At 54.6% G+C, this 23,703-nt stretch overlaps 1 protein-coding gene and 1 long non-coding RNA gene across 5 annotated transcripts; one reads left to right on the top strand and one right to left on the bottom strand.

Moving 5' to 3' along the window:
* The first annotated feature begins 231 nt into the window (after positions 1–231).
* DNAJB12 (DnaJ heat shock protein family (Hsp40) member B12) lies at positions 232–17,998 on the top strand. 3 transcript variants are annotated; one of them, XM_037804769.1, is made up of 9 exons: positions 232–457; positions 7,944–8,124; positions 9,323–9,468; positions 11,263–11,448; positions 11,561–11,640; positions 12,682–12,791; positions 14,252–14,424; positions 14,966–15,063; positions 16,182–17,998. In XM_037804769.1, exons 1-9 carry the CDS (start codon positions 325–327, stop codon positions 16,209–16,211), a joined length of 1,137 nt encoding a protein of 378 aa, XP_037660697.1. In that variant the 5' UTR covers positions 232–324; the 3' UTR covers positions 16,212–17,998. The 3 variants fall into 3 exon arrangements, with proteins under 3 accessions (XP_037660697.1, XP_037660699.1, XP_037660698.1); XM_037804771.1 differs by having other exon boundaries at positions 14,966–15,111; XM_037804770.1 differs by having other exon boundaries at positions 14,966–15,117.
* Positions 12,352–22,026, bottom strand: LOC119510455. Of its 2 annotated transcripts, none has more exons than XR_005211941.1 (3): positions 21,873–22,026; positions 18,056–18,202; positions 12,352–17,486 (listed from the first exon to the last, which is right to left on the bottom strand). It is a non-coding gene; the product is annotated as an uncharacterized LOC119510455 (long non-coding RNA). The 2 variants fall into 2 exon arrangements; XR_005211942.1 differs by lacking the exon at positions 18,056–18,202 and having other exon boundaries at positions 12,352–15,165; positions 16,167–17,486.
* Between the last annotated feature and the right edge of the window lie 1,677 nt (positions 22,027–23,703).

The following is a 23,703-nucleotide window of genomic DNA, read 5'->3' as shown; positions in this document are numbered from 1 at the left end:
CTTCTTAAATGATTAAATAAATGACTTTCATCTCAAAGGCATAGAGTTACACCAAGAACGCGCAAGCATACTTATTAAAACCTCAGGACCATGAACCTTTTGGACTCCAGGAATTCGGGCATGCACCCTTATTAACGTCTAAGACAGACGTCCGTCTCTTAGGAGACATACGGCAGGCTCCCGCCCTCGCTCAAACCTCAGAAAAGGAGGGGCGGGGGCTGGTGTCATCATCCTGCGCCGGCTTGCACCGGGACGCGCCGACAGCTGGCGCAGCCCTTCGCTCGCCCGGCCTCCCCCTCCCCGGTTCCGCGCACGGGTTCCGCCATGGAATCCAACAAGGATGAAGCCGAGCGCTGTATTAGCATCGCCCTCAAGGCCATTCAGAGCAACCAGCCCAACCGGGCGCTCCGCTTCCTGGAGAAGGCGCAGCGGCTGTACCCGACACCGCGGGTTCGCGGTGAGTGTCAGGTGGCAGAGAGGCCGAAGGGTACATTAGAACTGATGGGGGGAACACGGGAACGGACCGACAGCAGCAGTTGGCCGAGGGGGAGGGGTGGCGAGGCGCGGCTACGCCTGCGCAGTGAGACGCGCGGTGGCTGCTGGAAGGTGTAGTCTGTCCCTCCCACGCCTCTTTTAGATGCTGGCCACCTGATGACAGTGGCAGCCAGGACTTCAGCTTTCGGGGTGCTTGCGGAACCCTCTGGGATTTGGAGTCCCTGAGAATGCTAGGCGCTGACGGGGGTGGCGAAGGGAACCTACCAAGAAGCGGAATCGAACTACGTTTCCCAAGAGGCCATTTGGTGGCCCCGGGCCAGTTGCCGGCCTGGGAGGTATTATAGTTCAGGAAAATAAACATAACGTCTCTGAGGGAGAGAATGGGTACCGGAGAGGGAAGGAAGACTTCTGGTCTTCGGGCGCCCTGGAAGGGTGCCTCCATAGCTTCTTCACTGTCTCTCTGGTCCCGGGGCAAGGGCCAGGGACCGCCCTCCCCAAACTAGCGCCTGCCTTTTCCCCCCATTCCACGGCCTCACCTCGAAAGGTCTGTCCTGAGATAGGGCTCCTCACTCCTCCTGGAGCCCCTTCACCTCCTTGTGAGATTAGGGACGGATGCCCTAGAAGATGTTCGGCTACCCTTACCCCACTCTCCCCACAAGAGTCCATCGGTGGCTGGCCCAATGAACGGCTGGACAGGACCAGGCTGTTAAGTTTCCAAACCGGGCAGGGGATAGTGAGGTTGTTTCTACTCATAATCTCCGCTCCACCTAGGAACCCTAATTTTATTTGTGTATTTCTTCCTTTTTTTATGTCTTCCAAGAAGTTTTTCTCACTAAAAGCTAAAGGGGAGAAAGAGGCAGTCCATTAAAGATTCATGGCTTGTACCTGCGATTCCCACTTAGTGAACTGGCTGACATGTAATAAGTGCTCCAAATCATCAGAAGCATGTTCTCATCCTGACTGCTACCATGTAACCTTTCTGATTTTGGATTTCCTGACCTGGAAATTAGAGGGTTGGCTCAGATAATGTGAATAACAAAACCCATGGGGCTTTTCAGTTTAGAAAGCTCTTTCACAGGCGTTTTCTCATGTCAGCCAGCCCTGTTAGGGAGGCAGAGCAAAGATCATTATCTTTGTTCTGCCAATAAGGGAACATATCAGAGGCAAGGGACTTGCCCAAGATCACACAGCCAGAAGTTGGAAAGTCCTGTGACTCCATAAATATTTATGAAATGAAGTAAATGAAATGGAAAAACAGCAGTCAGCCTTCTAAGCTTCCCTGCCTTCATTTGAAATTGAGAAGACAAAAATGGGAACTGTGCCAGTGGCAGAAAAGGTGGCCCAGACCACCTGGACTTCCCTCCCTCCTGACTCTGCAGGTTGATCTTTGGCTTATTTGCCTCCTCTTGAAGAGGGTTTCAACCTGTACCTGCCAGAACTCCTGAGGTAACCAGCTCAAGGAGCTTCCATGTGAAATAGTCACACCCTATAAGAGGGGAGCATGGTAGGGAGGGAGTACTCCAGCTGTCAGAATTCTCTCTGATTTCTGATGCTGCTAGGGGCCCTGGGGTAGGCAGCCAAGAAAGAAATGATAACAGTTGGCTGTACGTGGCTCATAGGGGGGTCTTCATGTCAGCAGGCTTCCTGGGCCAGTTCAGAAAATTGGATGTCTTCTCTGGGGCTCAAGCACTGAAATTTGCTCAGGCAGAAGAGTCATCTGCCACGTACTTGTCATATTTGTGCTATTCTGGAAAGAGTATGTGCCTCACACCTCTCTGTAACCATCATCTTGTGCCATCTGCAGCACTGCACTGAGATCACAAGGACCTGGAATTAATTTAGGAGGCCTGGGACAGGGGTATCTTGGTTAAAAAATATTAAGCGGTTGTCTACATCGGATGTTTTGAATTTGAGCTCACTCCAGGTGCTCATTCAATACAACAGACTTTTGTTGAAGATTTTGTTTTGTTTTGTTTGCAGAGTCCTCTGCTTGGTGCCAGGTGGGATAGAGGGGTTGGTAAGATGTGATCCGTCACTTCAAGGAGCTTACAATCTATTAAAGGAGACAAACCTAGGGAAAAAACATCACAAGGCAGAAGATAATGACTATAATTCAACAAAAATTAAGCAAAGTGCTAGATGCCAAATACTTAAGGATGGATATGAAAAGTCCAGACCCTGCCCTTCCATGGGTTCACAGTCTGGTGGGATGGAAGGAGGTGTTGAGGTGGTGGAGGACAGTCTGCTGGTTGAGGACAGACAGCAGTACAGTGAGTGCTGTAGCAAGGGTATAAAAATAATGGTGGATTCCAGTGAGGGAAGGCTTCTGGGAAGAGGACAAGTGGCAGCATTTGAACTGGGCTTTGGAGGAAGGTAGGAGACTTGAGGAAGGGCCTACTGGGGAGTGGCACAGAGACCAGAAGCTGTGAGAGGTTTGGGGGAGGAGATTGGTGTAGCAAGATTTGGAAGTAAAGTTGGTGATAGTTTGAGTAGAAAGAGGATTAAGGCTGGAAAGTAGGATGGAGCTAGATTGAGGAAAGCGTTCCCTGTCAGGCCAAGATATTTTCATTTTCTTCTGTAGTTAGTAAGAAAACGATGGAAGTTTTTGATAGCTGGACTAAGATAAGGGTTCTGTTGTTAAAGGAGAACAGCATGAGGGGTTAATGAGAGGGAAGAGACATGAGGCAGGAAACCAATTGAGAGACAGTTGCACTGAGTAGGTTAGAAGTTATGATTGTCTGATATAAAGCAATATGGGTAAGGAAAAGGTCATTGGAAAGGAAGGTGCCAAGTCTTTGTGTGACAGAGGAGAACTGAGAGGAAATAGGGAGTCAGGATTCAAGCCTGTGTGCCGGGAGGAGACCAAGGCTGAAGAACTGGAGTGGGGAGATGTTGGGGAGAGAAGGCTCTTGTGGAAGGTGCCCATGGGGCCTTCCACAGAAGCTGTCAGTCTGAAGCTCAGGAGAGAGATCCAGGTTCCCAATGAAAGTCTGGTATCATCAGGTTGGGGGGCTTCATTGGAGCTGTGGGTGGCTGAGGTCACCGTGGTAAAGTGTGGGACACGCAGAGACGCTTGCTGCGGGCAGAACCGCAGGCCACACCTTTCCTTAGCCAGTGATGGGAAGAATGGGATGAGATGGAGCAACGAGAGGAAGAGGCAGTTTCAGGGGAGGACAGTAGCCAGGTGGCTTTGGAGAGATGTGCCAAGGAGGTGGTGAAGCTGCAGAGGCCATGTGGGAAAAGGACCAAGTCAGGGCATAGTTTGTAGGCTTGACGGTCATTGCTGACCTTGGCCAAGCATTTTCAACAGGACAAAGAGAGAGAAAAGAGGGTGCGTGTGTGCACATGTGCGCCAGTCAGGGAGTTAAGCCGGGCCCCAATAGGTTGAGGAAAGAATAGGAAGTGAGAAATGGAGGCTGGGAGTTTGAAGGACTCTTGTGGCATGTTTGATGGTAAAGGAGAGAATAATGTTGGGACAGAAAAGTGATCAAAAGGCACCACAGAGAGGCAAAGCTTGAAATGGGTCAGCAAAAAGAAACAAAGAAATGAAAAGGGAAGGATGAAGAGCATGCTCAGAGGACAGATGGAGGGAGGGTCGGGGGCGAGAGGAGGCACAGAGCAACATTAAAAGGTCGAGGACACTACAGTGTTGGCCTTCTCAGTGAAATAGGATGTGAGGGGACTTTAAACTCCCGCTGCAGGAGGAGGGACAGGGAGGCACCAAGGGCTGTACCGCTGTAATCAGGCCCCCAGCTGGAAGGTCACACGGCAGGGGTGGTAGATCCCAGCAGTCCCTTCTGGCAGTTTCCATCCAGTGCCTGGCAGTTGGCTTTGCCTGCGGCTGAACAATGATGGTGCAAGGTCCCAGGTTTTCCTGAGAGCTAGTGGGAACATCTGTAGGTGTCAGTTTCCCCCACAGATCAAGTAGGGTTGGTCTGGATGATCTCCAAGGGGCCTTGCAGCTCAGGCTGCCGGGGGAGCTATGTAATGGCCAGCGCTGGGTCCAGGCTAGGTCAGAAAGGCTGAGCCGGGCAAGCCAACGTGTGGGAGAGGAAAGGATTGGTCGCCAAGGTCTTTTGGCCTTCACGGTTGGGAGGGAGATGTTCTAGTACTAGCGAGTTCCAGGATGTGCTCAGCCCTTCCAGTGGTCTTCTGTCACTGAATCCTTTTTACCCCTGACGGCCACCCTGAGGCGAGGATCTTATCTTCACTGGGGAATTAGATACGTTGACAAGACCACACTGCTAGTTAGCAAAGGAACTAGAACCATCTGTCTACAACCCCAGGCTATTTCCCTGCTCGAGCCTCCATTTCCTGACTCACTCTGAGCCTTTGCAAGTATGGAGAGAACCTGGAAACGTAATGACTTGCCTAATGACAAAAGTGATAATTGATAGCCCTTAATGAGCACTTACTATTTACTAGACAAATATGCATTCACTCGCTTACTCTTTCAATCCTCATAAGAGAGATAAAGTTATGCATGGAGAAGCTAAGTAACTTGCCCAATCTTACCCTGCTAGCAAGTCGTAGAGCCGGGTTTGAACCCAGGCAGTCTGTTTCTCCAGTCTGTGCTTGGGGAGGGGCAAACCCTGGTGACTCTCACCTCGGCCTCATTTGCTGCCTCTCCCACCCCCAGCTCTGGTCTCTTCCACCTATTTTCCTTCTTTTAAATGTCTGCCAGCTTTACTGGGAAGGGCCTCTAGAGATGAGGACTGGGCCATGCCCTTTCCATTGAGGTCTTAGGCTCTTGCCTAGAATATTCCCCCGCCTACTGGCCCTGGGAAGGATGAGCCTGTCCCCTCCCTTAACCACTTGCTTAGGGCCAAAGGTCAAGGCAAACCCTGCTTCCTGAGCTGGACTTTGGGAAGCAGAGCTAACTACCCCTCAGTCAGGGTGGTGGTTGAGGGGTTGGCTGATTTCATGAACAAGCAGCAACAGTGGTGTAGAATCCAAGAGGTTTTGTTACAGATATGTGAGTAGCCCGGGTGGTTTCCAGCCCAGATGACAGTAATAATACAACCACCTCCGTGTATGGAGCCCTCCTGGGCCAGGCTCTGGGCTTTGGGCACATTCTCTCATTTAATCTTCTCAGTAATACAAGGAAATAAAGGCATTCCAGTTATTCTACAGCTGAGGAAACTGGGTCTCAGAGAGATTAAGCAGTTTGCCAGAGGTCACATAGTCAAAGGGCAGAGCCCGTCTTTGAACCCAGCCAGGTCTGTCTGACTCCGGAGCTGCATACATGGTTCTTTGCCCTACTCTTCTGTGACTTTGCCTCTCAGCCACTGTGCCGTGAGGGACGGAACAGTGAGTCAGAATGAGGCAGTCACATCCCACGGGCCAGGCAAAGGGGTTGCCCAGGCCACCAGAGAGACCGTCACGCCAGCAACCAGAAATCTTTAATTTCTAACTCACACAGGGATCTTCTGTGTGACTCAGAGCACATCCATTCCCCTGGGGGCTCTCTTTCTGCAGTGTAGAGAAAGGAGAGTGGCTGACTCCAGTTACTGCCCTGGAAGGATTCCAGAGTCTTCCCCAAGAGGTACTAGAGAAAGCCCCTGCCGTCTCCTGGCTGCTGCTCCTGCACGCCTGTGGCAACTGGATGGTTGGTTTTGTTGTCCTTAGTGCCTGGACCACTGGAGCTTCCAAAGAAACCACAACCAATAACCTCTTTAAAAGCCCTGGAAACCAGCAAACCGCCTCCTCCTCTCTCCCATCTTGACCAGCTTCTCTTCATCTATTGGTGTCTCCCTTTGCCCGCCTGCGGTGCCTGGTGTCCAGACGGCCTGAGTCTCATGGTTCCCTCTGGGCCCAAAGCCTGCTGAGAGCGGGGGCTCAGCCTCCAAGGCCTTGGTGTGCCCACCCCACCCCTCAGCTTCCCTCACCTCCCTCACCAGCCTGCCCCCAGTGCACAGCCGCTTCATGGCCCATGAGCAGCTGCTCATTTTGAACTTTTACTCTGTCAGGCCCTGTGCTAGGTGTTATATACATCATCCATTTCATCCTCCTGCCACCATTGTGAGGAAACTGAGGGTCAAAGAGAGATCATAGGTCATCTAAGCTCTCGCTGCCAGTAAGAGGCCATGGTGAGATTTGAACCTGGGTCTTTTTGAAGTTAACCTTACTTCTGTGCTTGGACTGACTGTCAGACTCACATGGTCCAGGATAGCAATGTGGTTAAGAGCCAGAGCCCGGAGCTTCTAACCAGCTGCACAACCATGGGCAAGTTGTTCAAGGAGACTTTGCCACAGTTCCTTCTTCACGATGGGGATTATCCCTACCTCATAAGGTTGTTGGGAAGATTATATGAGTTAGCCGTGTAAAGCACTAGGACAGTTCCCACTCGCCTGGTGAGCGCTCAGTAAAGACAAGCTGTAGGTTCTTCCTCCTCTGAGAGCACCCTTTCAGGGCCTGCTTCTGGAGCCCCTCCGCCTCGCTCAGGCTGAGTGGCCTTGGCCATCCGCTCGGTGTTTGGATTTCCCAACTGCTGGCTCAGTGCGACTGGGTGAGGTTGCTGCAACTGAGGCAGCAGTGGCTCAAGGCACAGAGGTTCACTTGAGCCCCTGTCCCCAGCGACCCTGGTCCTGGCCCCTCAGGTGAGACCCAGGTATGTCTCAGTAGAGGGGAGTCTGACACCCTGCCCAGCACCTTGAGCCCAGCCGGCACCTGGAGGGACAAGCCTGGGCTGTGCGGCCATCACTCCTCAGCAGGAATGTCCTGATACCTGGTTTCCTGGGAGCCTGTCAGTGGCTTTGGGATTTTACCCTCCAGTACACCGTGCCACAGGCATGATAGGGGGTTTCCGAGAACTGTTTTTGTGCCTGGAATAAATGGGAGACATGCAGGGGACTTCTGCCAGAGATGCAAGCCCTTCATTGAGTCAGCAGGAACTGAGGATTTGAGTTTGAATAACTGTGACCCTGTGTGAGGTGACAGCTAATGTCTGTATAGACCTCAACATTGGAGTACGACAGTAAAAATAGCAAGTTGTCAGAAAAGCAGGTGTTTTTCCTGCATCTCACTCCGTCCCTGGTCCCCTGGGGCAAATAATTTCCCCTGCTCCTCTTCACGGCTAAGCGGAGCCTTCCAGGAAGCCCTGCCAGCCAATCCCAGCAGAATCTGGGGGTGCTAACTGGGCTCCCAGGCGGAGCACTTTGCCCGCTCGGCACTCACCAGCTCACCAGAGGTCTGTTGAACACACACCACTTGGGGATTTAAGAAATCTGAAGGGTTCATGGTTTGTTTTCATGCAAAGTTTAAAAATGACCTATACACTACCTACTCCTAAGGGCTCTGGACCCTCGGTGACAGGGGACCTCCCATTGGCAGGGAAGGAGTTAGTGATTTTGCTGGAAGAAGTGGATCGGATGTGGTAGGGGGCCCTCAGCCTTGGCCTGTGGGCTTGTTGGAACCAGGGCCCTGAATGGTTTCCTTGCCTCCCACAGCCCTGATCGAGTCCCTCAACCAGAAACCACAGTCGGCCAGTGACCAGCCCCAACCCACAGACACGACCCACACAACTCACAGGAAAGCAGGTGGGGCCGATGCCCCCTCAGCCAACGGAGAAGCTGGAGGCGGAGAGAGCACCAAGGGCTACACTGCAGAACAAGTAGCAGCCGTGAAGAGGTAGCAGCCTGCGCCAGGCGGGCAGGGAGGGGGTGCGGGGGCAGGTTTCAAGTCTAGAGAGGGCTTCCTGCAGCGCCTCTTCCCTCCCTGAGCTGCCTGTGGTCTGGAGTGGGGAGGGCCTTGGAGGATGGAGTAGGCCCAGGTGAGACATACGGGTGCACTGGGACCACGCTTCGTTTCCCAGAAGGCCCTGGGCTATAGTGTGGGAACCATGGCTCCACTGTCACCTCCCACCAAGACAACCCATGGCAAAGCCTGGAAATGCTGACACCACCGCTGCCTCTGCCACTGGCTGCTCTGGCCCAGGCCTCTCTACACAGCTGTGTTTGTCAGACAGAGATGGGGCCTGGTCTTCCCCTCCAAATTCTCCCCCAACCCATACCCCCGCCCCAACAAAGCCCTTTTAGACCAGTGCCCGCGTGGGGTAGAGTAGAGGAGGAGACGGGGAGCTGTGGGGCCCAGGCTGCTGCAGTGTCTCAAGAGTCGATACTCCTGGCTCTCATTTCTCCCCAGGGCCCCCCACCGGCCTCAGGAGCTCCACTGAGGTCCTTCTCACACTGTCCTGGGTACTAGGGAGAACACTAGCAGCTCCCAGCCCTGGGCTTAGGCTGTGTGTGACTTCATGTGACTGTAGTTTACCATAAAAGCATAAACCAAATTTATGTTTCTCTTTGACCAGGCAGGGTTCTTCAGTTGTGGACAATGGAAACTGATTTACAGGTAGTTGGGAAAGCCTGAAAAAGGCCAAGAACCAGGGTGTCTCCAGGGACCCAGGGAGAAGAACTGATGAAAGAAAACCAGAGTCTCTTCAGGGCCAGGTGGTCATTTCTGGCCTTTACGCTACCCACTCAGGATTCAGATGCAGAGGAGTCTGGTTAGCTGAGCTCCTACCCTTTAGCAGAGGTCTTTCTAAGATTGCATCCAGTGAGAGTAAGCAGAAGAGAAATGGATGCTGGCCTGGCAAAAGCAGCAGCTGCCCCCTCTTAAGTCCTACATGTGTTCTGACATTTCCACTGCACCCTGCCCCACTCTCCATCCTGGTCAGCGTTCATCGTGGCTCCCTGGTTCCAGCTCTGACGCTCACCTGGGGGGCCATCAGCCGGGCCCTGCGGCTTCCCCCAGGAGACCTGCTCAGAGCTGTGTGCCTGGGCCTGGGCCCACAAGGAGCACCTCCTACCACGCTCCTCTCCCTCCCCAGGGTCAAGCAATGTAAAGATTACTATGAGATCCTGGGAGTGAGCAGAGGGGCCTCAGATGAGGACCTGAAGAAGGCCTACCGCAAACTGGCCCTCAAATTCCACCCAGACAAGAACCACGCGCCTGGCGCCACTGAGGCTTTCAAAGGTAAGCCCACTCTGGTTTCCTAACATTTTGGTATTTTTATCTCCTGTCCATGGGAGGGAATAAAGAGCCAAGGCAGCTTTCTGGAGAAGTGGGAGGCAGAGGAAGTGGCCTTAGGTCCAAGTCCCACAGGCTCAGGCACTGCTTCCTGGGAGAAGGTCCTAGAAGCCACCTCTGGCCTTGCAGAGTCTGCCAGAGCTCAGCACACTCTTGCCTCTCCCTTCCTCCTCATTCCTCAGGGTTAGAGGAGGGGAGCTGAGCATGAGAGAGGACTAGAGGACTAGTCCCACAGTGAACGGGGAGAGCCCGACCTCCTGACTCATCTGCATGCTTTTCTCCATCTTGGAATTTCGCAGCTGTCCATCTGGGTAACAGTGTCCCTGTGCCGAGGCAGGGCAGCCCCAGCCTCCCCTCCACACGTACACACACACACATCTAGGGGGAACATGGCAAGCTGTCTGGTTGCAGAGCCTGTTGGTTCTGGGATGGGTGCTCCAGTTCTGGCTGAGATCGTAAGCTGCCTTTATTCATTTATGCTCTCATCTGGCATTTCAGGCACATGTGTAGACCGGCTGTGCACCAGCACCGTGTTGCTGTGCACTGTCATTCCACCTCCCCAAGACCTCTCTTCCTTCTCTTGTTCCCACCTGGTCCTCCTTGTGACCCCCTGGGAGAGCATGGGGGACTTAACCCCACCTGGCCCAGGATGGTGGGGAGGGGGACATGGTTCTGTGCAGTCCTGGGGGCGAGGGGTGGCCAGACCTTAGGCAGACTCCAAGGACATGTGTTGTCTCCCAGTGTCCTGTCCTAGTAGCTCCATCCAGGCTGCTTGGGGTTGGTCCTTGCATCTCCCTCTGCTGTCTGACAGTCAGTCCCAGAGAGAGGAGAGGAATGGGAGTAAGGAGGGAAGGTAGCCATGATGGCTTTGGGACCTTAACAGGATGGGGGGAGGGACTCCACCTTCCTTATTCCCTGGAGTTGTGGGTTCTGAAGCAGATGTAGCTTGGATCCACTCTTCTGTGAGAATGGGTTTGTGAAGAAGGAGCACACGGTTGAGGAGGGCCCAGAGCTAGGGTCCTTTAGGGCACAGGCTTCCTGCTCATGGAGCTCTGGTGGGGAAACCACAGGGAGAAGGGGTTTGCCCAGGTGACACCACCAGCAGGGGAAGAGTCTTCACTAGAAACCAGGAAGGTTGGCTCCTAGCCTGAGGCCCTTCCCAGCAGTTCCTGCTGCTTTCCAGTTTACAGAGGCATCATGTGTCTGTTTGGCCTATACGTTGCACCATAGCTTCAAGATTACGCAACCTCCCATCGGGCACCTTGAGAGATAGCAATGAGAAGAGGGGTTTTTGTTCTTGGTGGTTTTCATGAAGTCAGAGAGCAAACCTGAAGCCAGACAAGCTGGGTGTGTTCTGGGCTCTGTGAGCTTAGACAAGTCATTTCACCTTCTGAACTTTAGTTTTCTCATTGGTAAAGTGGAGACAGGGTGGCTGTCAGGAGTAATGAGATGATGCCCCTAAAGGGCCTGGCACATGGAAAAGGCTCAGCTTTTGGCATGAGGGGGAAAGCGAGGGGCCCAAGTATGAATTCCCTCCCCAGCCCAGGCCGCCCAGATTCAGTCAAGGGCATTTCTGCAACCCCTCGCCCTGCACCCACCTCACAGCCAAACTTTCCACTGGCCCCAAGGACTTCCTAAAGCACCCATCAAGTACCTGAAGAAAGTGAACACTTGGCTGCCCTGGGAGCCTCCTCCACTCCCCCAGCACCCTCAGGCCTGACCTTTCTGCCTCCGTTCCAGCTATCGGCACAGCATATGCAGTCCTTAGCAACCCCGAGAAGAGGAAGCAGTATGACCAATTTGGAGACGACAAGAGCCAAGCAGCTCGCCATGGCCACGGGCATGGAGACTTCCATCGTGGCTTTGAGGCTGACATCTCCCCTGAAGACCTCTTCAACATGTTCTTTGGTGGTGGCTTCCCTTCTAGTAAGTCCCCCCACCCTCCCCAGGTCTCCCTGGGAGTGATGAAGGGGGATGAATGGCTGTTTCTCCATGTCCCAGCAGCCCCAGCTCCTGACTCTGTCCCTCTGACCCCCAGGTAATGTCCACGTCTACAGCAACGGACGCATGCGCTATACCTATCAGCAACGGCAGGACCGCAGGGAGAATCAGGGTGACGTGAGTGAGAAGGGCTCCGGGGAGAGCAGAGGGAGGGCTGCCCAGGGTGCGGGGCCTGCCAGAGGGAGTTAGAGCCCAAGCCCTCTATGCTGGGCCCAGCAGTGGCCCCAGAGCTCTCAGCAAAGAGCCATCTGGCTGCCCTCGCCATTCTCCTGAGCGACACCAGAGGGCGCCACACCCCGCGGTGCCTGCAGGAGTTGAGGTTTGACAGCCTCTGCTGTAATGTCACTGCAGAAACTTCCCGGACAGGCTTTTGTGCAGCCCATTTCTTCGAAAGACCAAAGTGACATTTTCCAAGCTACCAGTAGATTTAAAGTAATGGAAAATTAAATTTCATGAGGGAATTGTAAAGGATGACAAATTAGGGGCTAACCCTTCTTGTCTCTTGTCTCTTGAAAAATGTGTGCAAAAGATATAACAAGACAATGCTTCAAACGTATGCGGGCCAGAGAATAAAGAACAGCTAGCTGGCCAAAATTAAAATAATGCAGATAATTGCAAAGCAGTAAAAATTTTGGCAGGCAGAGGAGTTCCCTTTTGCTTTGATGGTGTGGCCTTCTATTTTTTATTCATTCTTGTTTTCAACTTTTTACATTTGGTGTGTCTTTAACATACAGTTTTTTAAATCACAAATTGTCACACAGTGAATAAATATATTATTTTTCATTTCTAATTTTTAATTAGTAATTTAAAAATTAGCAATATATCCACATGATTCAGAACTCCAAAAGGTATACATAGTGAAAGTCTCCCTCCAGCCGCTGCAGCCTCTCATTCCCCTGGCAGGAGCCACTCATGCTGATTTTTTGGTATTTTTTTGCAAGTAAAGGCGTATCTAAACCCTCCTCCCTCCTTTATTTAGCACAAATTGCAGCATTGTTTTTATCTGGGAAAGCTGGAAGGTGCAGGAGTGTCTGTGTTGGGGGCCTGTGGGAGGGAAGGGAAGAATGGTGCTGTGGCCTGTGTGCGGGGCAGCCGGCTCCTGCCACCCGGCTCCAGTGTGGCAGGTCCGGCTGGGTGACCCTCGGCTCCTCCCTCCAGGGCGGGCTGGGGGTGTTTGTCCAGCTGATGCCCATCCTCATCCTGATCCTGGTGTCAGCTCTCAGCCAGCTCATGGTCTCCAGTCCACCCTACAGTCTGAGCCCGAGACCGTGAGTACCTGCAGCCGGGAGGGGAGCCTGGGGCGGTGGGCAGGGAGGAAGGGCACTTTGGAGTGTCGGCCCCCAGCAGGGGCCTTCCGTCCTGTCCTGATCCAGCAGGTTCTTGATCATGCTGCAGAAAGCTGGCTCATAATCAAGAAATACACTTGCCCTGCTGAGCTGAGGTTCTCCATCTTTCCAGGATCACAGTCCCCTAAGTAAAATGCAATGAAAGTTACAAGCCTTGTTTCTTAGAACAAGTCACAAACACAAGATTTTGCAAATGATTTCAGAGGCTTTGTAATCCACACCTCTCCCCCAACCCCCGGGTTTTTATGGGCAGAGCCTGAGTGAAGAACTTCTGCCCTTAAGTTCCTGTTGGGGGCCCTGGAGCCATGGAAAGAACACAAGCTCCAAAGTTTCGGGATTGGGGTGGGCTTTGAATCCCAGCCCCTCTACCAACTAAGCAACCGTGTGGCCCTGGACAAGTTACTCGAGTTTTCTGAGCCTTGGTTTCCTCATCTATAAAATAGGAATATCAACACCCACCTGTTTGTGAAAATCAAATGAGTAATGCACATAAAACGCCTGGCTCATTAGAAGTGTTCACCAGCATTTGTTGAATGAATGCATGGTCTCGATTACCAGGAGTGAACTTGAGCAAGTTGTTTTACCATTTAGGGCATCAGCTCACCTCATGTGTCGCCAGCACCTGGGAGAGTCTCTGATCCATGGTGGGTGCTTGGTTTCTTTTTGTGGAAGCCCTCTGCTCCCACCAAGCAGCCTGGCTCTAGTGGGAGCCTGGCAGTATCCCTCTTAGCCAGCAGGGGCACTGCGGGTCCCCTGGACCCAGGCCAGCCCTCAGCTCCAGCCCTTTTCTCTGCAGCTGGAGGGATAAGAGGGGCAGTCTTCGTGGGGTGGGCAGGCACTGTCCCTGGAGCTCTGACTCCTATAGAGCCTGTGATCAGAGCTGGAAAATAGGATCCCAGAGCTAGAAGGGAACAGCTTCCTGGAGCCTTTCTTGTCATTTTGTTCCTAAGCTTCTTAACTCTAGAATGGGAGCTCCCAGATAGGCAGGCAGCTATTGGCTTAGAGGGTGAAAGAGGTGATGGATCTCAGGTAACATAGCTCACCAGAGGCAGAGCCCACGCTCTCCGATGTCCCCTGCTCCCTAATCAGGGCCTCTCCTCAGGGAGGAGCTTCTCCCTAAAGCTCCCCAGGGTCAACCATGTAGTAAATAGAGCAACTAAAGAACGGGCTGGCTGTGGTGTGGGCCACTTGTATGTGAAGGACACCCTAACTTTTCTTCAGACCCTCACTCTGGATGACGCAAAGTTCCTGCTCTGGTTCAGGAAGGAATCAGCTACTCTTGTGGCCTGTGTGACATCTCCTATCCTGGGACCCTGCCATCCCTAGAGCTGCCCTGGGCCCAGGGGCCTGTGCCCACTTGTGCCTGGTCTCTTTCTGGCCAGGTCGGTGGGCCATGTCCACAGGCGAGTCACTGACCATCTGAGCGTCGTCTACTACGTGGCAGACTCTTTCTCGGAGGAGTACACAGGCTCCAGCCTCAAGACAGTGGAACGGAATGTGGAAGATGATTATATCGCCAACCTCCGAAACAACTGCTGGAAGGAAAAACAGCAGAGTAAGTGGGGGTGGGGTGGAGCAAGGCCTCAGAGCAGGGCAAGCAGAAAACCCTGCTCCCCCGTGTTTTGTGGGCCTGGCACCTGGCACTGCCCTGTGCCAGCCATGAGCTGGTCTCCACTGTTGTGTTCCCCTGAGGCTGGGAGCCAGGGTCCACCTGGAGATTTCCCTAGGTTTCCCGCGTGTCACTGCAATCAACCTGCCACTTTGGCTGCCAGAGGTGAGCATGTGGAGGCCAATGGGAGCAGATCTGACCACCCACTGATTGGACAATTGAATCCATCTGTGTTCCTGGGGTTGGTCCGAGCAGGATGACAGGTGCTCACCGGGCTGGCCTGACCTACATTCTATAGAAAGGGGCCTCCATCCCTTTCCCAAGTTGGAAGCATAGTCTTTACTCCTCCAGAGTCTTCCTTGATGGAAGGCCAGCCCTATCCAAACTCCTGGCCCCATAACAGCCTTTTCCCCCTGGCCTGAGCAAGCTTCTGAGCAGCCTTCGGGAGGTACCAGGTATGCCCTAACTCAGCCCCATTGCTTTGCAGAGGAAGGCTTGCTGTACCGGGCCCGCTACTTCGGCGACACAGATATGTACCACAAAGCACAGAGGATGAGCACCCCAAGCTGTAACCGACTGTCAGAGGTGCAGGCCTCCCTGCATGGATAGTCCTGGGCCAGCCACACCACCAAGGTCCAAGTATGAGCCAGGGCCTCCTCTGCCCTGGAACTTCCTGCAGCTTTGGCCCTGGTTACGAGGCAGAAAAGGGAGAGGAGAATGAGAGGGGGAGGGAGCCCAGTGGTTATGGCACAGGCTCTTTGTGCCCGGCCTGACCTCCAGTCTCAAAGAAGGAGCAACTCGGTGGCCTACCTGGAAACTGAAGTGGGTTTCGGCCCTCTGGTGCTACCCTCCCACCCCACCCTATGCTCTACCCAGGAACTAGGCAGAGTGGGGAGCCCAAGGTTGTTGCTGAGAGCTCCACATGGCTCCTGTCTGCTCCAGCCACCACGTCACCACTGCCCATGCCTACGTGCAACAGACTATTATCTTAGCCCTGGTATTTAGGCCACCAACTCTTAATGGGCCCAGGCTGGGCCACACACATCCCCTGCCTGACACCAGGAAGAACCTGTGGGGACAGGTGGGCCAAGAGCCCTTCCTTTTCTCCTGTCTTTGCAGGCAGGAGGAAATGAATGAGATGAAAGAGCCACTTGATAAGGAGCAGGGAAGGGAGGCAATAGGCCCTGTGGCCCAGCAGGCCTGGGCCCCCCACTGGTGGATCCTGGGGGCTCCTGTGAGGCCTCCTGCACCTGGAAGCTGCGGGTGGCCGCCCTGCCCAGGCATCTCGCCTGGGGTCTGAGGAAGGGAAAAGAAGGTCATAAGTTCAGAGTCAAACTCAGAGCCACCGGGCACAGAGGGGGTAGAGAAAAGATGACAGTTGCCAGCAGCAGGCGCCCCCCTCAGCCCTCCGCGCAGGTCGCGGACTGTTCCCAGCATTTGCCAGAGGCGAGCAGCTTGGCCCAAGCCCAGAGGGGTGTGGGCAGAGCTGCTGAGGGTTCTTTTCTCTGTTGGCACTCTGCCCGCCTCCTTCTTTGCCTATGTCCCCTGGGCATGGATCCAATGACAAATTCTATGTTGTGAGGCCATTTGTTCGTGCCTCCGGGAGAGTGACACACTGCAGGGCTGGGGCGGGCGGGACAGCCACGGGGAGGCTCCCGGTGCCGCGTGACTGCCGAGCTAACCCTTACCACTCTCCTTCCCAGACTATGAAATCCCTGGAGAATTTCTGGTGACATGAACTGAGCCAAGGTGATGAACTGTATATTTAAAGAAAGACATAAAAAGAAAAAAAATTAAAATGGAATTGGAGGCCGAACACAGCACAACTGCCCTCTCTCTCACCCAGTAAATGCAGAAAGCTCATAGGACAGACAGGAAAACCTGCCACGGGGCTGCTTTCCTTCCTCCCACGGCTGGCAGAGGCTCAGACTCCACGCTGGCTCTCTCCTAGGATACAGAAACCATGGCAACGGAAGCAGGATGTAAAACTTGCAGCAAGGGTCTGTGGGAAGGGCTGGGGGCGGGGGTGGCAGCAGCCCGCCGCCCCTCTCCCGGGAGCCACTGCCGGTCCCCTCAGGAGAAGACAGTCGCAGGCGGCAGCCCAGGGTGGAGAGGAGGGAAGGGACCTCTACTTGGAATGTAATTTATAGATGCGTGTATATGTATATATATTTGTATATAAATCGTCATATACAAAGATATATATATATAGTTGACTTTTTAACTATGTCGGGATTTGGTTATGTTGTTTAGCTGATTTCTTCCCTGTTTTAGAAAAATGGGGCCTACTAGGGGGAGGCAACCTGGTCCTTCAAAAGCAAGACAACCACAGCCGACAGCTTAAGAAAGTTGGGACACATGCTTTTAATGTCGGTTCCCCCCACCACCCCGGCCTGCTTTGGAAGGCAGAAGTAATCATGATGGTATAAATTTGTAGGAAACTTTTGAAGGATGCCAGATTTATCTTCAAGCTGGAGGGGAGCAGGCCATGGCAGGGGAGACAGGTGTCCCTAGACAGGTACCAGGTCAGTATTGCGTCATGGCAGAGACCCCAGACGAGCTGCTGTGCTGCGATCACACCCTGAGCTGCCCCCCTCCTCAGCACACTCGGGCTCTTTGTCTTGGTGCCCGGCAGCCCTCTGACCTTCGCCACCAGTGAACAGCGGTGTCTGGAGAGGACCAGGTTCCGCCTGGCCACCTCCACCACCCCCAGGCCCCAAGTGGGTTTGCCTTATAGACACCGCAGGGCACAAATCCATCGTTGCCACAGGCTTTTCCAAATGGCACACCAAGGACTCCAGAAGGCTGTTTCTCCAAGAGTCAGTTAGGTCGTGCCCAGGACCGGAGCAGCCACTGGCTCCTGAAGAGAAGTCAACATCTGTGGGCGTCATGTCTTCACCCTCCATGGACGGGACTCCACTGGGCCTTCTCTTGCACTTTGGATAAGGATACAACAGGGTTTTCTTATCTTCACCTTCCAATGAGGATTATTCTCAAAATAGCTGTTGCTGCCAGGAGAAGGGAGGGAGGTTTTATTTATTCCCAGTTTATACTGGGCCTTTTGGAATTAATGTTTTTCCTGAATTTTTCTCTGGCAGTGGGGTGTCATTGAGCCTCCCATCTACCAAAGCCTTATTTCCCCAAGCTGCCAGCCAGGCAGTGACAACTACCCTCCCAGGGGTTCTCTTGGCTTTTATTTCTTAAATGCCCCAACAAATCAGATTCTTGATGGGAAAGAGATGTCAAATCTGTTTTTTTTTTAAACAAGGCCCTAGCCTGTGATGAAATGGCCACCCTGGCCCAGAAGGATGATAAGAACTGGACGTGGGCACAAGTGACCCCCATGGTGGCCCTGGTGCTCTGCCCCCACCACCCCATCCGTCTGGTCTCAGTAGATGTCCCTAGATGGGTTGAGCCGTGTGCAATAAGAACATAAATCCTAAAGGATCCCCTGAGAAGCTGTAATTCTTGAATTTGAACTCTGAAATTGTACATCTATAAATATATGTTTATTATGTGATTGGCCATGGTGGGTCTGCATTGAGCAGGGGGGCTGGGGGAGGAGGGGCACAAGCACCTGTTGCTGGTGACACTGTCCAGCCCATGCAACAAGGAATTTTGGGTGACAAGCCCGAATTCCCTCTCTCCCTGTTCCTGCTGACAGCCACTTGGGTCACGAGTGCTGTTCCAGGGCTGACTCCATCCAGGCAGAGGGTAAGGGGCTCTGTTGACCAAGGGGGTGCAGGCCACGAGTAGGCCAGGACGCAGGGGTCCCCCCGACCACCACCCCTCCTTTCCCTCAGTCATTCCCTTCATCCTCTGAGGAGTGAGTGGTGAGCAAACTGGTTTGGATTCTTCCCTCTCCAGCCTGGAGCCAGGCTGCTCCAGCGGGGCCCACGGTTTACCACATGGGCCGACTGAAGCTAGAGCAAGGGAAAAGTTCCCCAGGTTTCCTATTTTTTTCCATCTCTGGCTGTACAGTCTCCCAGCCATCCTTCCCGTACCACGCCTGTAGCTCGCCCACCTCCCCCGGGAAGGCGGAAAAGTTAAAAATGTGGCAGCCGAGAAGGGCTTCTGTTGAATGGAGCGGGGTATCTGCCCGGGCCTCCCGGAGACAGAGCCCGGCGGCCCTGACTGGCTGTCCGAGGCCCCTCCCGCCCGCGCCAGCCAGAGACGGGCAGGCCACCCGGTGGTGCCACCGCAGCCGGGGAGCCCATTGGCTGCCCCTCCCCGGGGTCACCGCCACCTGCCCTGGTCGGAGGGGGAGGGCGCGAGCCGCCACTTGTTACTGCAGTTGGCAGAGGCGTGGCCGCAGCTCCCCATTCACCCGCCCCAGCCCTGCCCTCCGCGCCGCTCTGGGAGCCGGGAGGGGAGGGACAGACTGTTGGATGAGGGCGGGACAGATTTGTCTGCAGCAAGAAAGAGTTGTGACAAGTATCCCCCACCCACTGTCAGGTGGCGAAAACAAGCCACAACTCCAAGCAAGCTCCCTGGAATCTGCCAGCTTATCTCCTCGTCCTGCTGCTCCCAGGTGTAGAGGCAGGAACTGCTCCAAGGGGCAAGGAGCAAACTCCCTGGCCCTGCTGTAACCCCGTCCCCGCCCCGAGTCGCCCGGGCAAAGTCACCTGGCCATCTGGGGCAGGCACACAAGCCAACAGTGCCAAGATTCCGGTAAACAGACTGACACCATGTCGGTTCAGGAGCAACTGGGGATCCCTGCCAGATGCCACACAAATATAGGACACTGAGGCTTGGGGGAAGGAAGGTGATGCCCAAGTGCCTCCAAGCAGCTGTCCATGATGTGGGGTCTATATGGCAAAGCAGTCATTCTGCAAGCATTTACTGAGGACCTGAGGGCAAGGGAACTTGCAGGGAAGTGGGAGACTCCAAGGAATTACAGAAACAAGGGAACCTGAATCATATTCAAGGCGATCACAGCCACTCATGCCAAGAAGGGGAGACATGAGTCCAGGAGGGTGGGGAAGGCCACCTTAAGGGAAATGGGCCCTAATCTCAGGTGCCTGAGCTGGAGAGGAGGGCCCATTCCAGCAGGTGCATGCTCCCTCCAGACGATGACACGGGTCCACTGGCTGTGTGGGTCATCCCCTCTCAAGGAGCTTCACCCACCGGGGGCAGCACAGCAGAAGGGTTGTCAGTGTCAGTGTGGACGCTGGAGCCCAGTTCCCTGGGTTGGAATCCTGGGTGGGTGACCTTGGGCATGTCACCCAACCTCCCTCTACCTTGATGTCCTCATCTGCAAAATGGGAGCGATCAGAAAACACCTAGCTCATTGGGTTGTGAGGATTAAGAGTTGGCACCTTTAAAGCACTTAAAAGTGTCTGGTACACAGTAAGCACTATAGACGGGTCCTTATTTGTAGTCGGTCAACAAAGGCTAACCGAGCACCAACAGACTGGGTGGTGTCAGGTCCCATTTCAGGCGCTGAAACATGGGCTGCCCTCCAGGAACTCCGCAGGGGTGAGGGCTGGGAGAGGGGAAGAGTTGGTGTTCACCAGACCCAGTAAGAAAAGCCCTGGGAGTGTGGGCAGGTGTGAGCGGCTCTGGCCAGGGACTCTTGATAAAGGAGCTGGCATTCGTGAGGGAGTTGGGGGACGGGCGGGTCTGGGGTTGGCGTGGGTATTCCAGCCAGAGGGACGGTGTGAGCAAAGGCCTGGAGTGGGAAAGTGCAGGAATGTACACATTCGGGAAACAATACGTAGGCCAAGTCCCTAATCTATCATTGTCATCTTGCCAGTCACACCCGGGGGCCTTGGGCAGGGAAAGAACTTCACCAGCAATGAATGAACACGAGACCTGGAGCCTCCGGGACCCCTGGCTGTACCTTCACCACTGATTTATTAATTTGGGAAACATTTCTGAGCCTTTCTTGGGGCTGGGTCCTGCCCTTAGGAAGGCAACAGGAACAGGCAGCCCTATAGGGCTGGGGGTGGGGGGATGGCCCTACAGACAGGAAGGGGCCTCCAGAGAGGCACCCAGAGCCCTGGGCAGATCAAAGACTGGGCCAAGTGCATCTGTTGTGGCCACACCTGAGGCCTGGCGTGGGGCAGACAGGGCTGGCAAGCTGGAGGCCTAGGCAGTGGCACCCAGCTGCCCCCCTCCCCAACTCTCAAAGAGGGTCATTTCTCCGGGGACAGGGCCCAGCCCTCCTGTTACATCCATAGCCAGCTGGACAGGAAACAAAGGTTCAGGGTGAAGTCTGAACTGAGCAAGGGGTGGTAGGAGCAGGGCTCTCAGGACCCCGAGGTCAAGCTGCCCTCCCAGAGCCCTAGAGTTGGGGTTTGGCCACCGCAGCTTGTCCACTGGCTCGCCACCCTGCCCCCTTCCCTCTCCCAGATCGGTCTAAATAAAGTCCTGTGAAGGGCAAGGCTGCCTTCTGTAGCTCAGGTGATAGGCTTTGACTTGGGGAGGGTGAGGTACAGTCCCCAGGGGGGCTGGTGGGTGGGTGGGGCTCAGGGTTCTTGGGGCCTCTGGCTGGCAGCTCCGCTACCATCCCTGGATTGTTCCGTTTTTTCTGGTGGACACAACTGAAGAGGCCCAGGAGACAGGTGCCTGGGCAGCACAGGGGGATGCTGGTGGTCTCCTCTTACAGACGGGGAAGGTGGAGGCCAGGGGGATGGAGTGAGGGGTCCTACCAGGGCCAGGCCTCCTTCCCTCAACAGCTGGAGAGCTGCTCCGGACGCCCACCTGACCATGTCAGCCCCGGAGCAGTCCTCTCTGGCTCTACCTGGCCGGCAGGGCCCTCACACTCTGACCCTGCTGCCTGCTGGAGTCCCCTCCACCCACCCTTGCCTGCCACTGCTCCCCCACTCCCTTCTGCCCAGGATGCCAGCTAACCCCTCTACTTTTCAGGGCCCTGCTCCTGCCTTCTACCAGGGAGGCCTGTCCTGCCTTCCCCAAGCCACAGGTTAGCCACACAAACCCCCACCACTGTGTGCCCCCAGCCCCTGGTCTGGTCCTTCAGGGCCCCTCCCATTGTAATTCTGGGGGTGTTCTTGCAGTTTTTGAATGAAGACCTCTCACCCCTGTGAGGTCAGGGGCCTGCCTGTCTTGTTCATGCTGCAGCCCCAGGGCCTGGGAGCACGGCTGAAGGATGGAGGGGCTCCTTGGCACTGAGGCACTTCTCTGGGTGACCCCTCCAGGCTGTCCCTGGGCAGTTCCCTCAGCCTCCCCGAGGTTTGCCCTACAGACAGCTTTGCAGCCATAAAGCCGCACACCCAACCAGGGACACTTCTCCCAGCCTTGAGAGGCTCAGACCAGGACAGCCAGGCCGAGGTGTGTCCAGATGTGGAGAAGGGGTAGTGTTCTAGTTCCCTAGCTGCTCAGACAAATACTACACAATGGGTTGGTTTAACAACAGGGATTTATCGGCTCACAGTTTTGGAGGCTAGAAGGACTGCTTTGTCCCGGGGTCGGTGCCGTCTGGCTGTCGGCTGTCTTTAGGGTTCCTCGGTTTTCCCATCACATAGCATTGTCTTCTCCTCTCTCTTCCAGCTTCTGGCTGCTCCCCGTGGCTGCTCTCTCCATCTGACTTTCTCTCTGCTTACAAAGGACTCCAGCCTTCTGCATTAGAACCCCACCGGATTCCCTTGGGCCACACCTTAACTGAAGTGACTTCTTGAAGAGATTTTATTTACAACAGGTCCACATCTGCCAAAGTGCTCACCAAGACCAAGAACCTGTCCAAACTGGGGTCCACAGTTCAGTCCTCACCCACCCTGTAGGGGACTACACTGAGCAGGGCCTGGTGCCATCCTTCCCTTTGCCCCACCTCCTGGGGGAAGTGGAGTCCTACTGGAACTGCCCCTGTTGCTTCTCCCTAAGGGAGGACAGGGGCATTCAGGGGGACTATTGATTCCTGCCCAAAGCAGTTGCCACCCTGAGGGGTAGAAGTGGGTGCTTTCTCCTGTGCCTGGGGGCACCACCGACTCCCAGACTCAGAGTCCAGTTTTGCCCTTGGCTGCCCCAGCCCTGTCCCTGCCACAGGCCTCAGGCCACCTCTAGCAGACTTTGCCACCTGAGGCTGCCAGCTGGTAGCCCTGGAGCTGAGGTTGGCACTGCAGACTCTGAGTCCCCGTACTTCCAGCCATGTGTCAGGCAACTGCTCCTGCTTGATGCAAGTGCCACATGGGCAGCAAATGTGTGTCTTTCCCATGGCATTCACGGCTGTGAGCCCCAGGCTCATGGGGCATACAGGTGGGGCAGAAAGCCCAGGGATCAGGGTTCAAGCCTCAGTTCTAAAAGACATGCTACAGAAGGAAGCACTTTTTATTATATTATTTTGAAATTTTTATTATAATTATTAAAATCAATCCATAGACCTCACCAATTTAGCCACCTCAGTTTCTGTCCACCTCTGACTCTCTGGGCATCGAGGCTGCCCACATCCTGGGCTGCTCGATTGGCTCAGGGCAGCTTTGTACAAACAGGGGTCACTCCAGAGCCAGCCTCACCCCAATTCTGCTCTCAGGACCCCAAGCCCAGTGTCTCGCATCCCCACAGCCCCTCCCCCGCTCACCACCAGCCTGGGGTTCATGGGCCCAGGGGGTTGAATTGCGTGACCCACATCTGCTCATATTATTAGCTCCAGAGCCACACGGCCGTGGCTGCAACACAATTCGAGGAACTGTTGACTTGGCTCGGCTTCCAGCCCAGCAGCTGGTAGGGACGTGTTGGGGGGAGAGCAGTGGCCTCCCCCCACCCCGCCCCCTGCCTGTTGTTGTGAGACCAGAGGAGACTGCATGTCCCTCCCAGGCACTGCTGATGTCAGTGCAGGCACCGGGGCCTCCGCGGCCCTTGGGTGACCTCTGGGTCAGCTGCCTGGCCGCAGGCGTCCTCCCATGCCTATATGTGCCACCCCAGCTTCCAAGTACCTGATCTCCCCACTCTGCCATTGCCCTCCCTCATCCTCCCTGCCACTGGCCTGCCCCAGGCTGACCAAAGCCAGAAGGTGAGGGGTAAGGGAGACTGAGGAGTTGGGGGGTGGCCCATAACCCTGCCTCCTGAGTTAGCTGGGAAGAATGATGACCCCAGACCTGCAGGACAAGAGCACAGAGGTTTCCCTCCTTCCTGCCTTCCCCTTGTTTCCTGCTGTTCTAGTTTGCCAATGCTGTGGTTTTGCAAAACACCAGAAATGGATTGGCTTTTATAAAGGGAATTTATTTGGTTACAAGGTTACAGTCTTAAGGCCATAAAATGTCCAAGGTA

The sequence above is a fragment of the Choloepus didactylus genome, chromosome 15 (assembly GCF_015220235.1).
Source record: "Choloepus didactylus isolate mChoDid1 chromosome 15, mChoDid1.pri, whole genome shotgun sequence".
In the NCBI taxonomy this organism is placed as follows: domain Eukaryota; kingdom Metazoa; phylum Chordata; class Mammalia; order Pilosa; family Megalonychidae; genus Choloepus; species Choloepus didactylus.
Note: the sequence above shows the minus strand (reverse complement) of the source record. Positions and strands in the feature narration are given on the sequence as shown.

What these genes read in the sequence shown, in the direction of transcription:
- DNAJB12 (XM_037804769.1), top strand. Translation starts at nt 325, where the DNA reads ATGGAATCCAACAAGGATGAAGCCGAGCGCTGTATTAGCATCGCCCTC. An exon ending in CCCGACACCGCGGGTTCGCG is followed by an intron (nt 458 to 7,943) that starts GTGAGTGTCAGG and finishes TGCCTCCCACAG; the next exon opens with CCCTGATCGAGTCCCTCAAC. An exon ending in CAAGTAGCAGCCGTGAAGAG is followed by an intron (nt 8,125 to 9,322) that starts GTAGCAGCCTGC and finishes CTCCCTCCCCAG; the next exon opens with GGTCAAGCAATGTAAAGATT.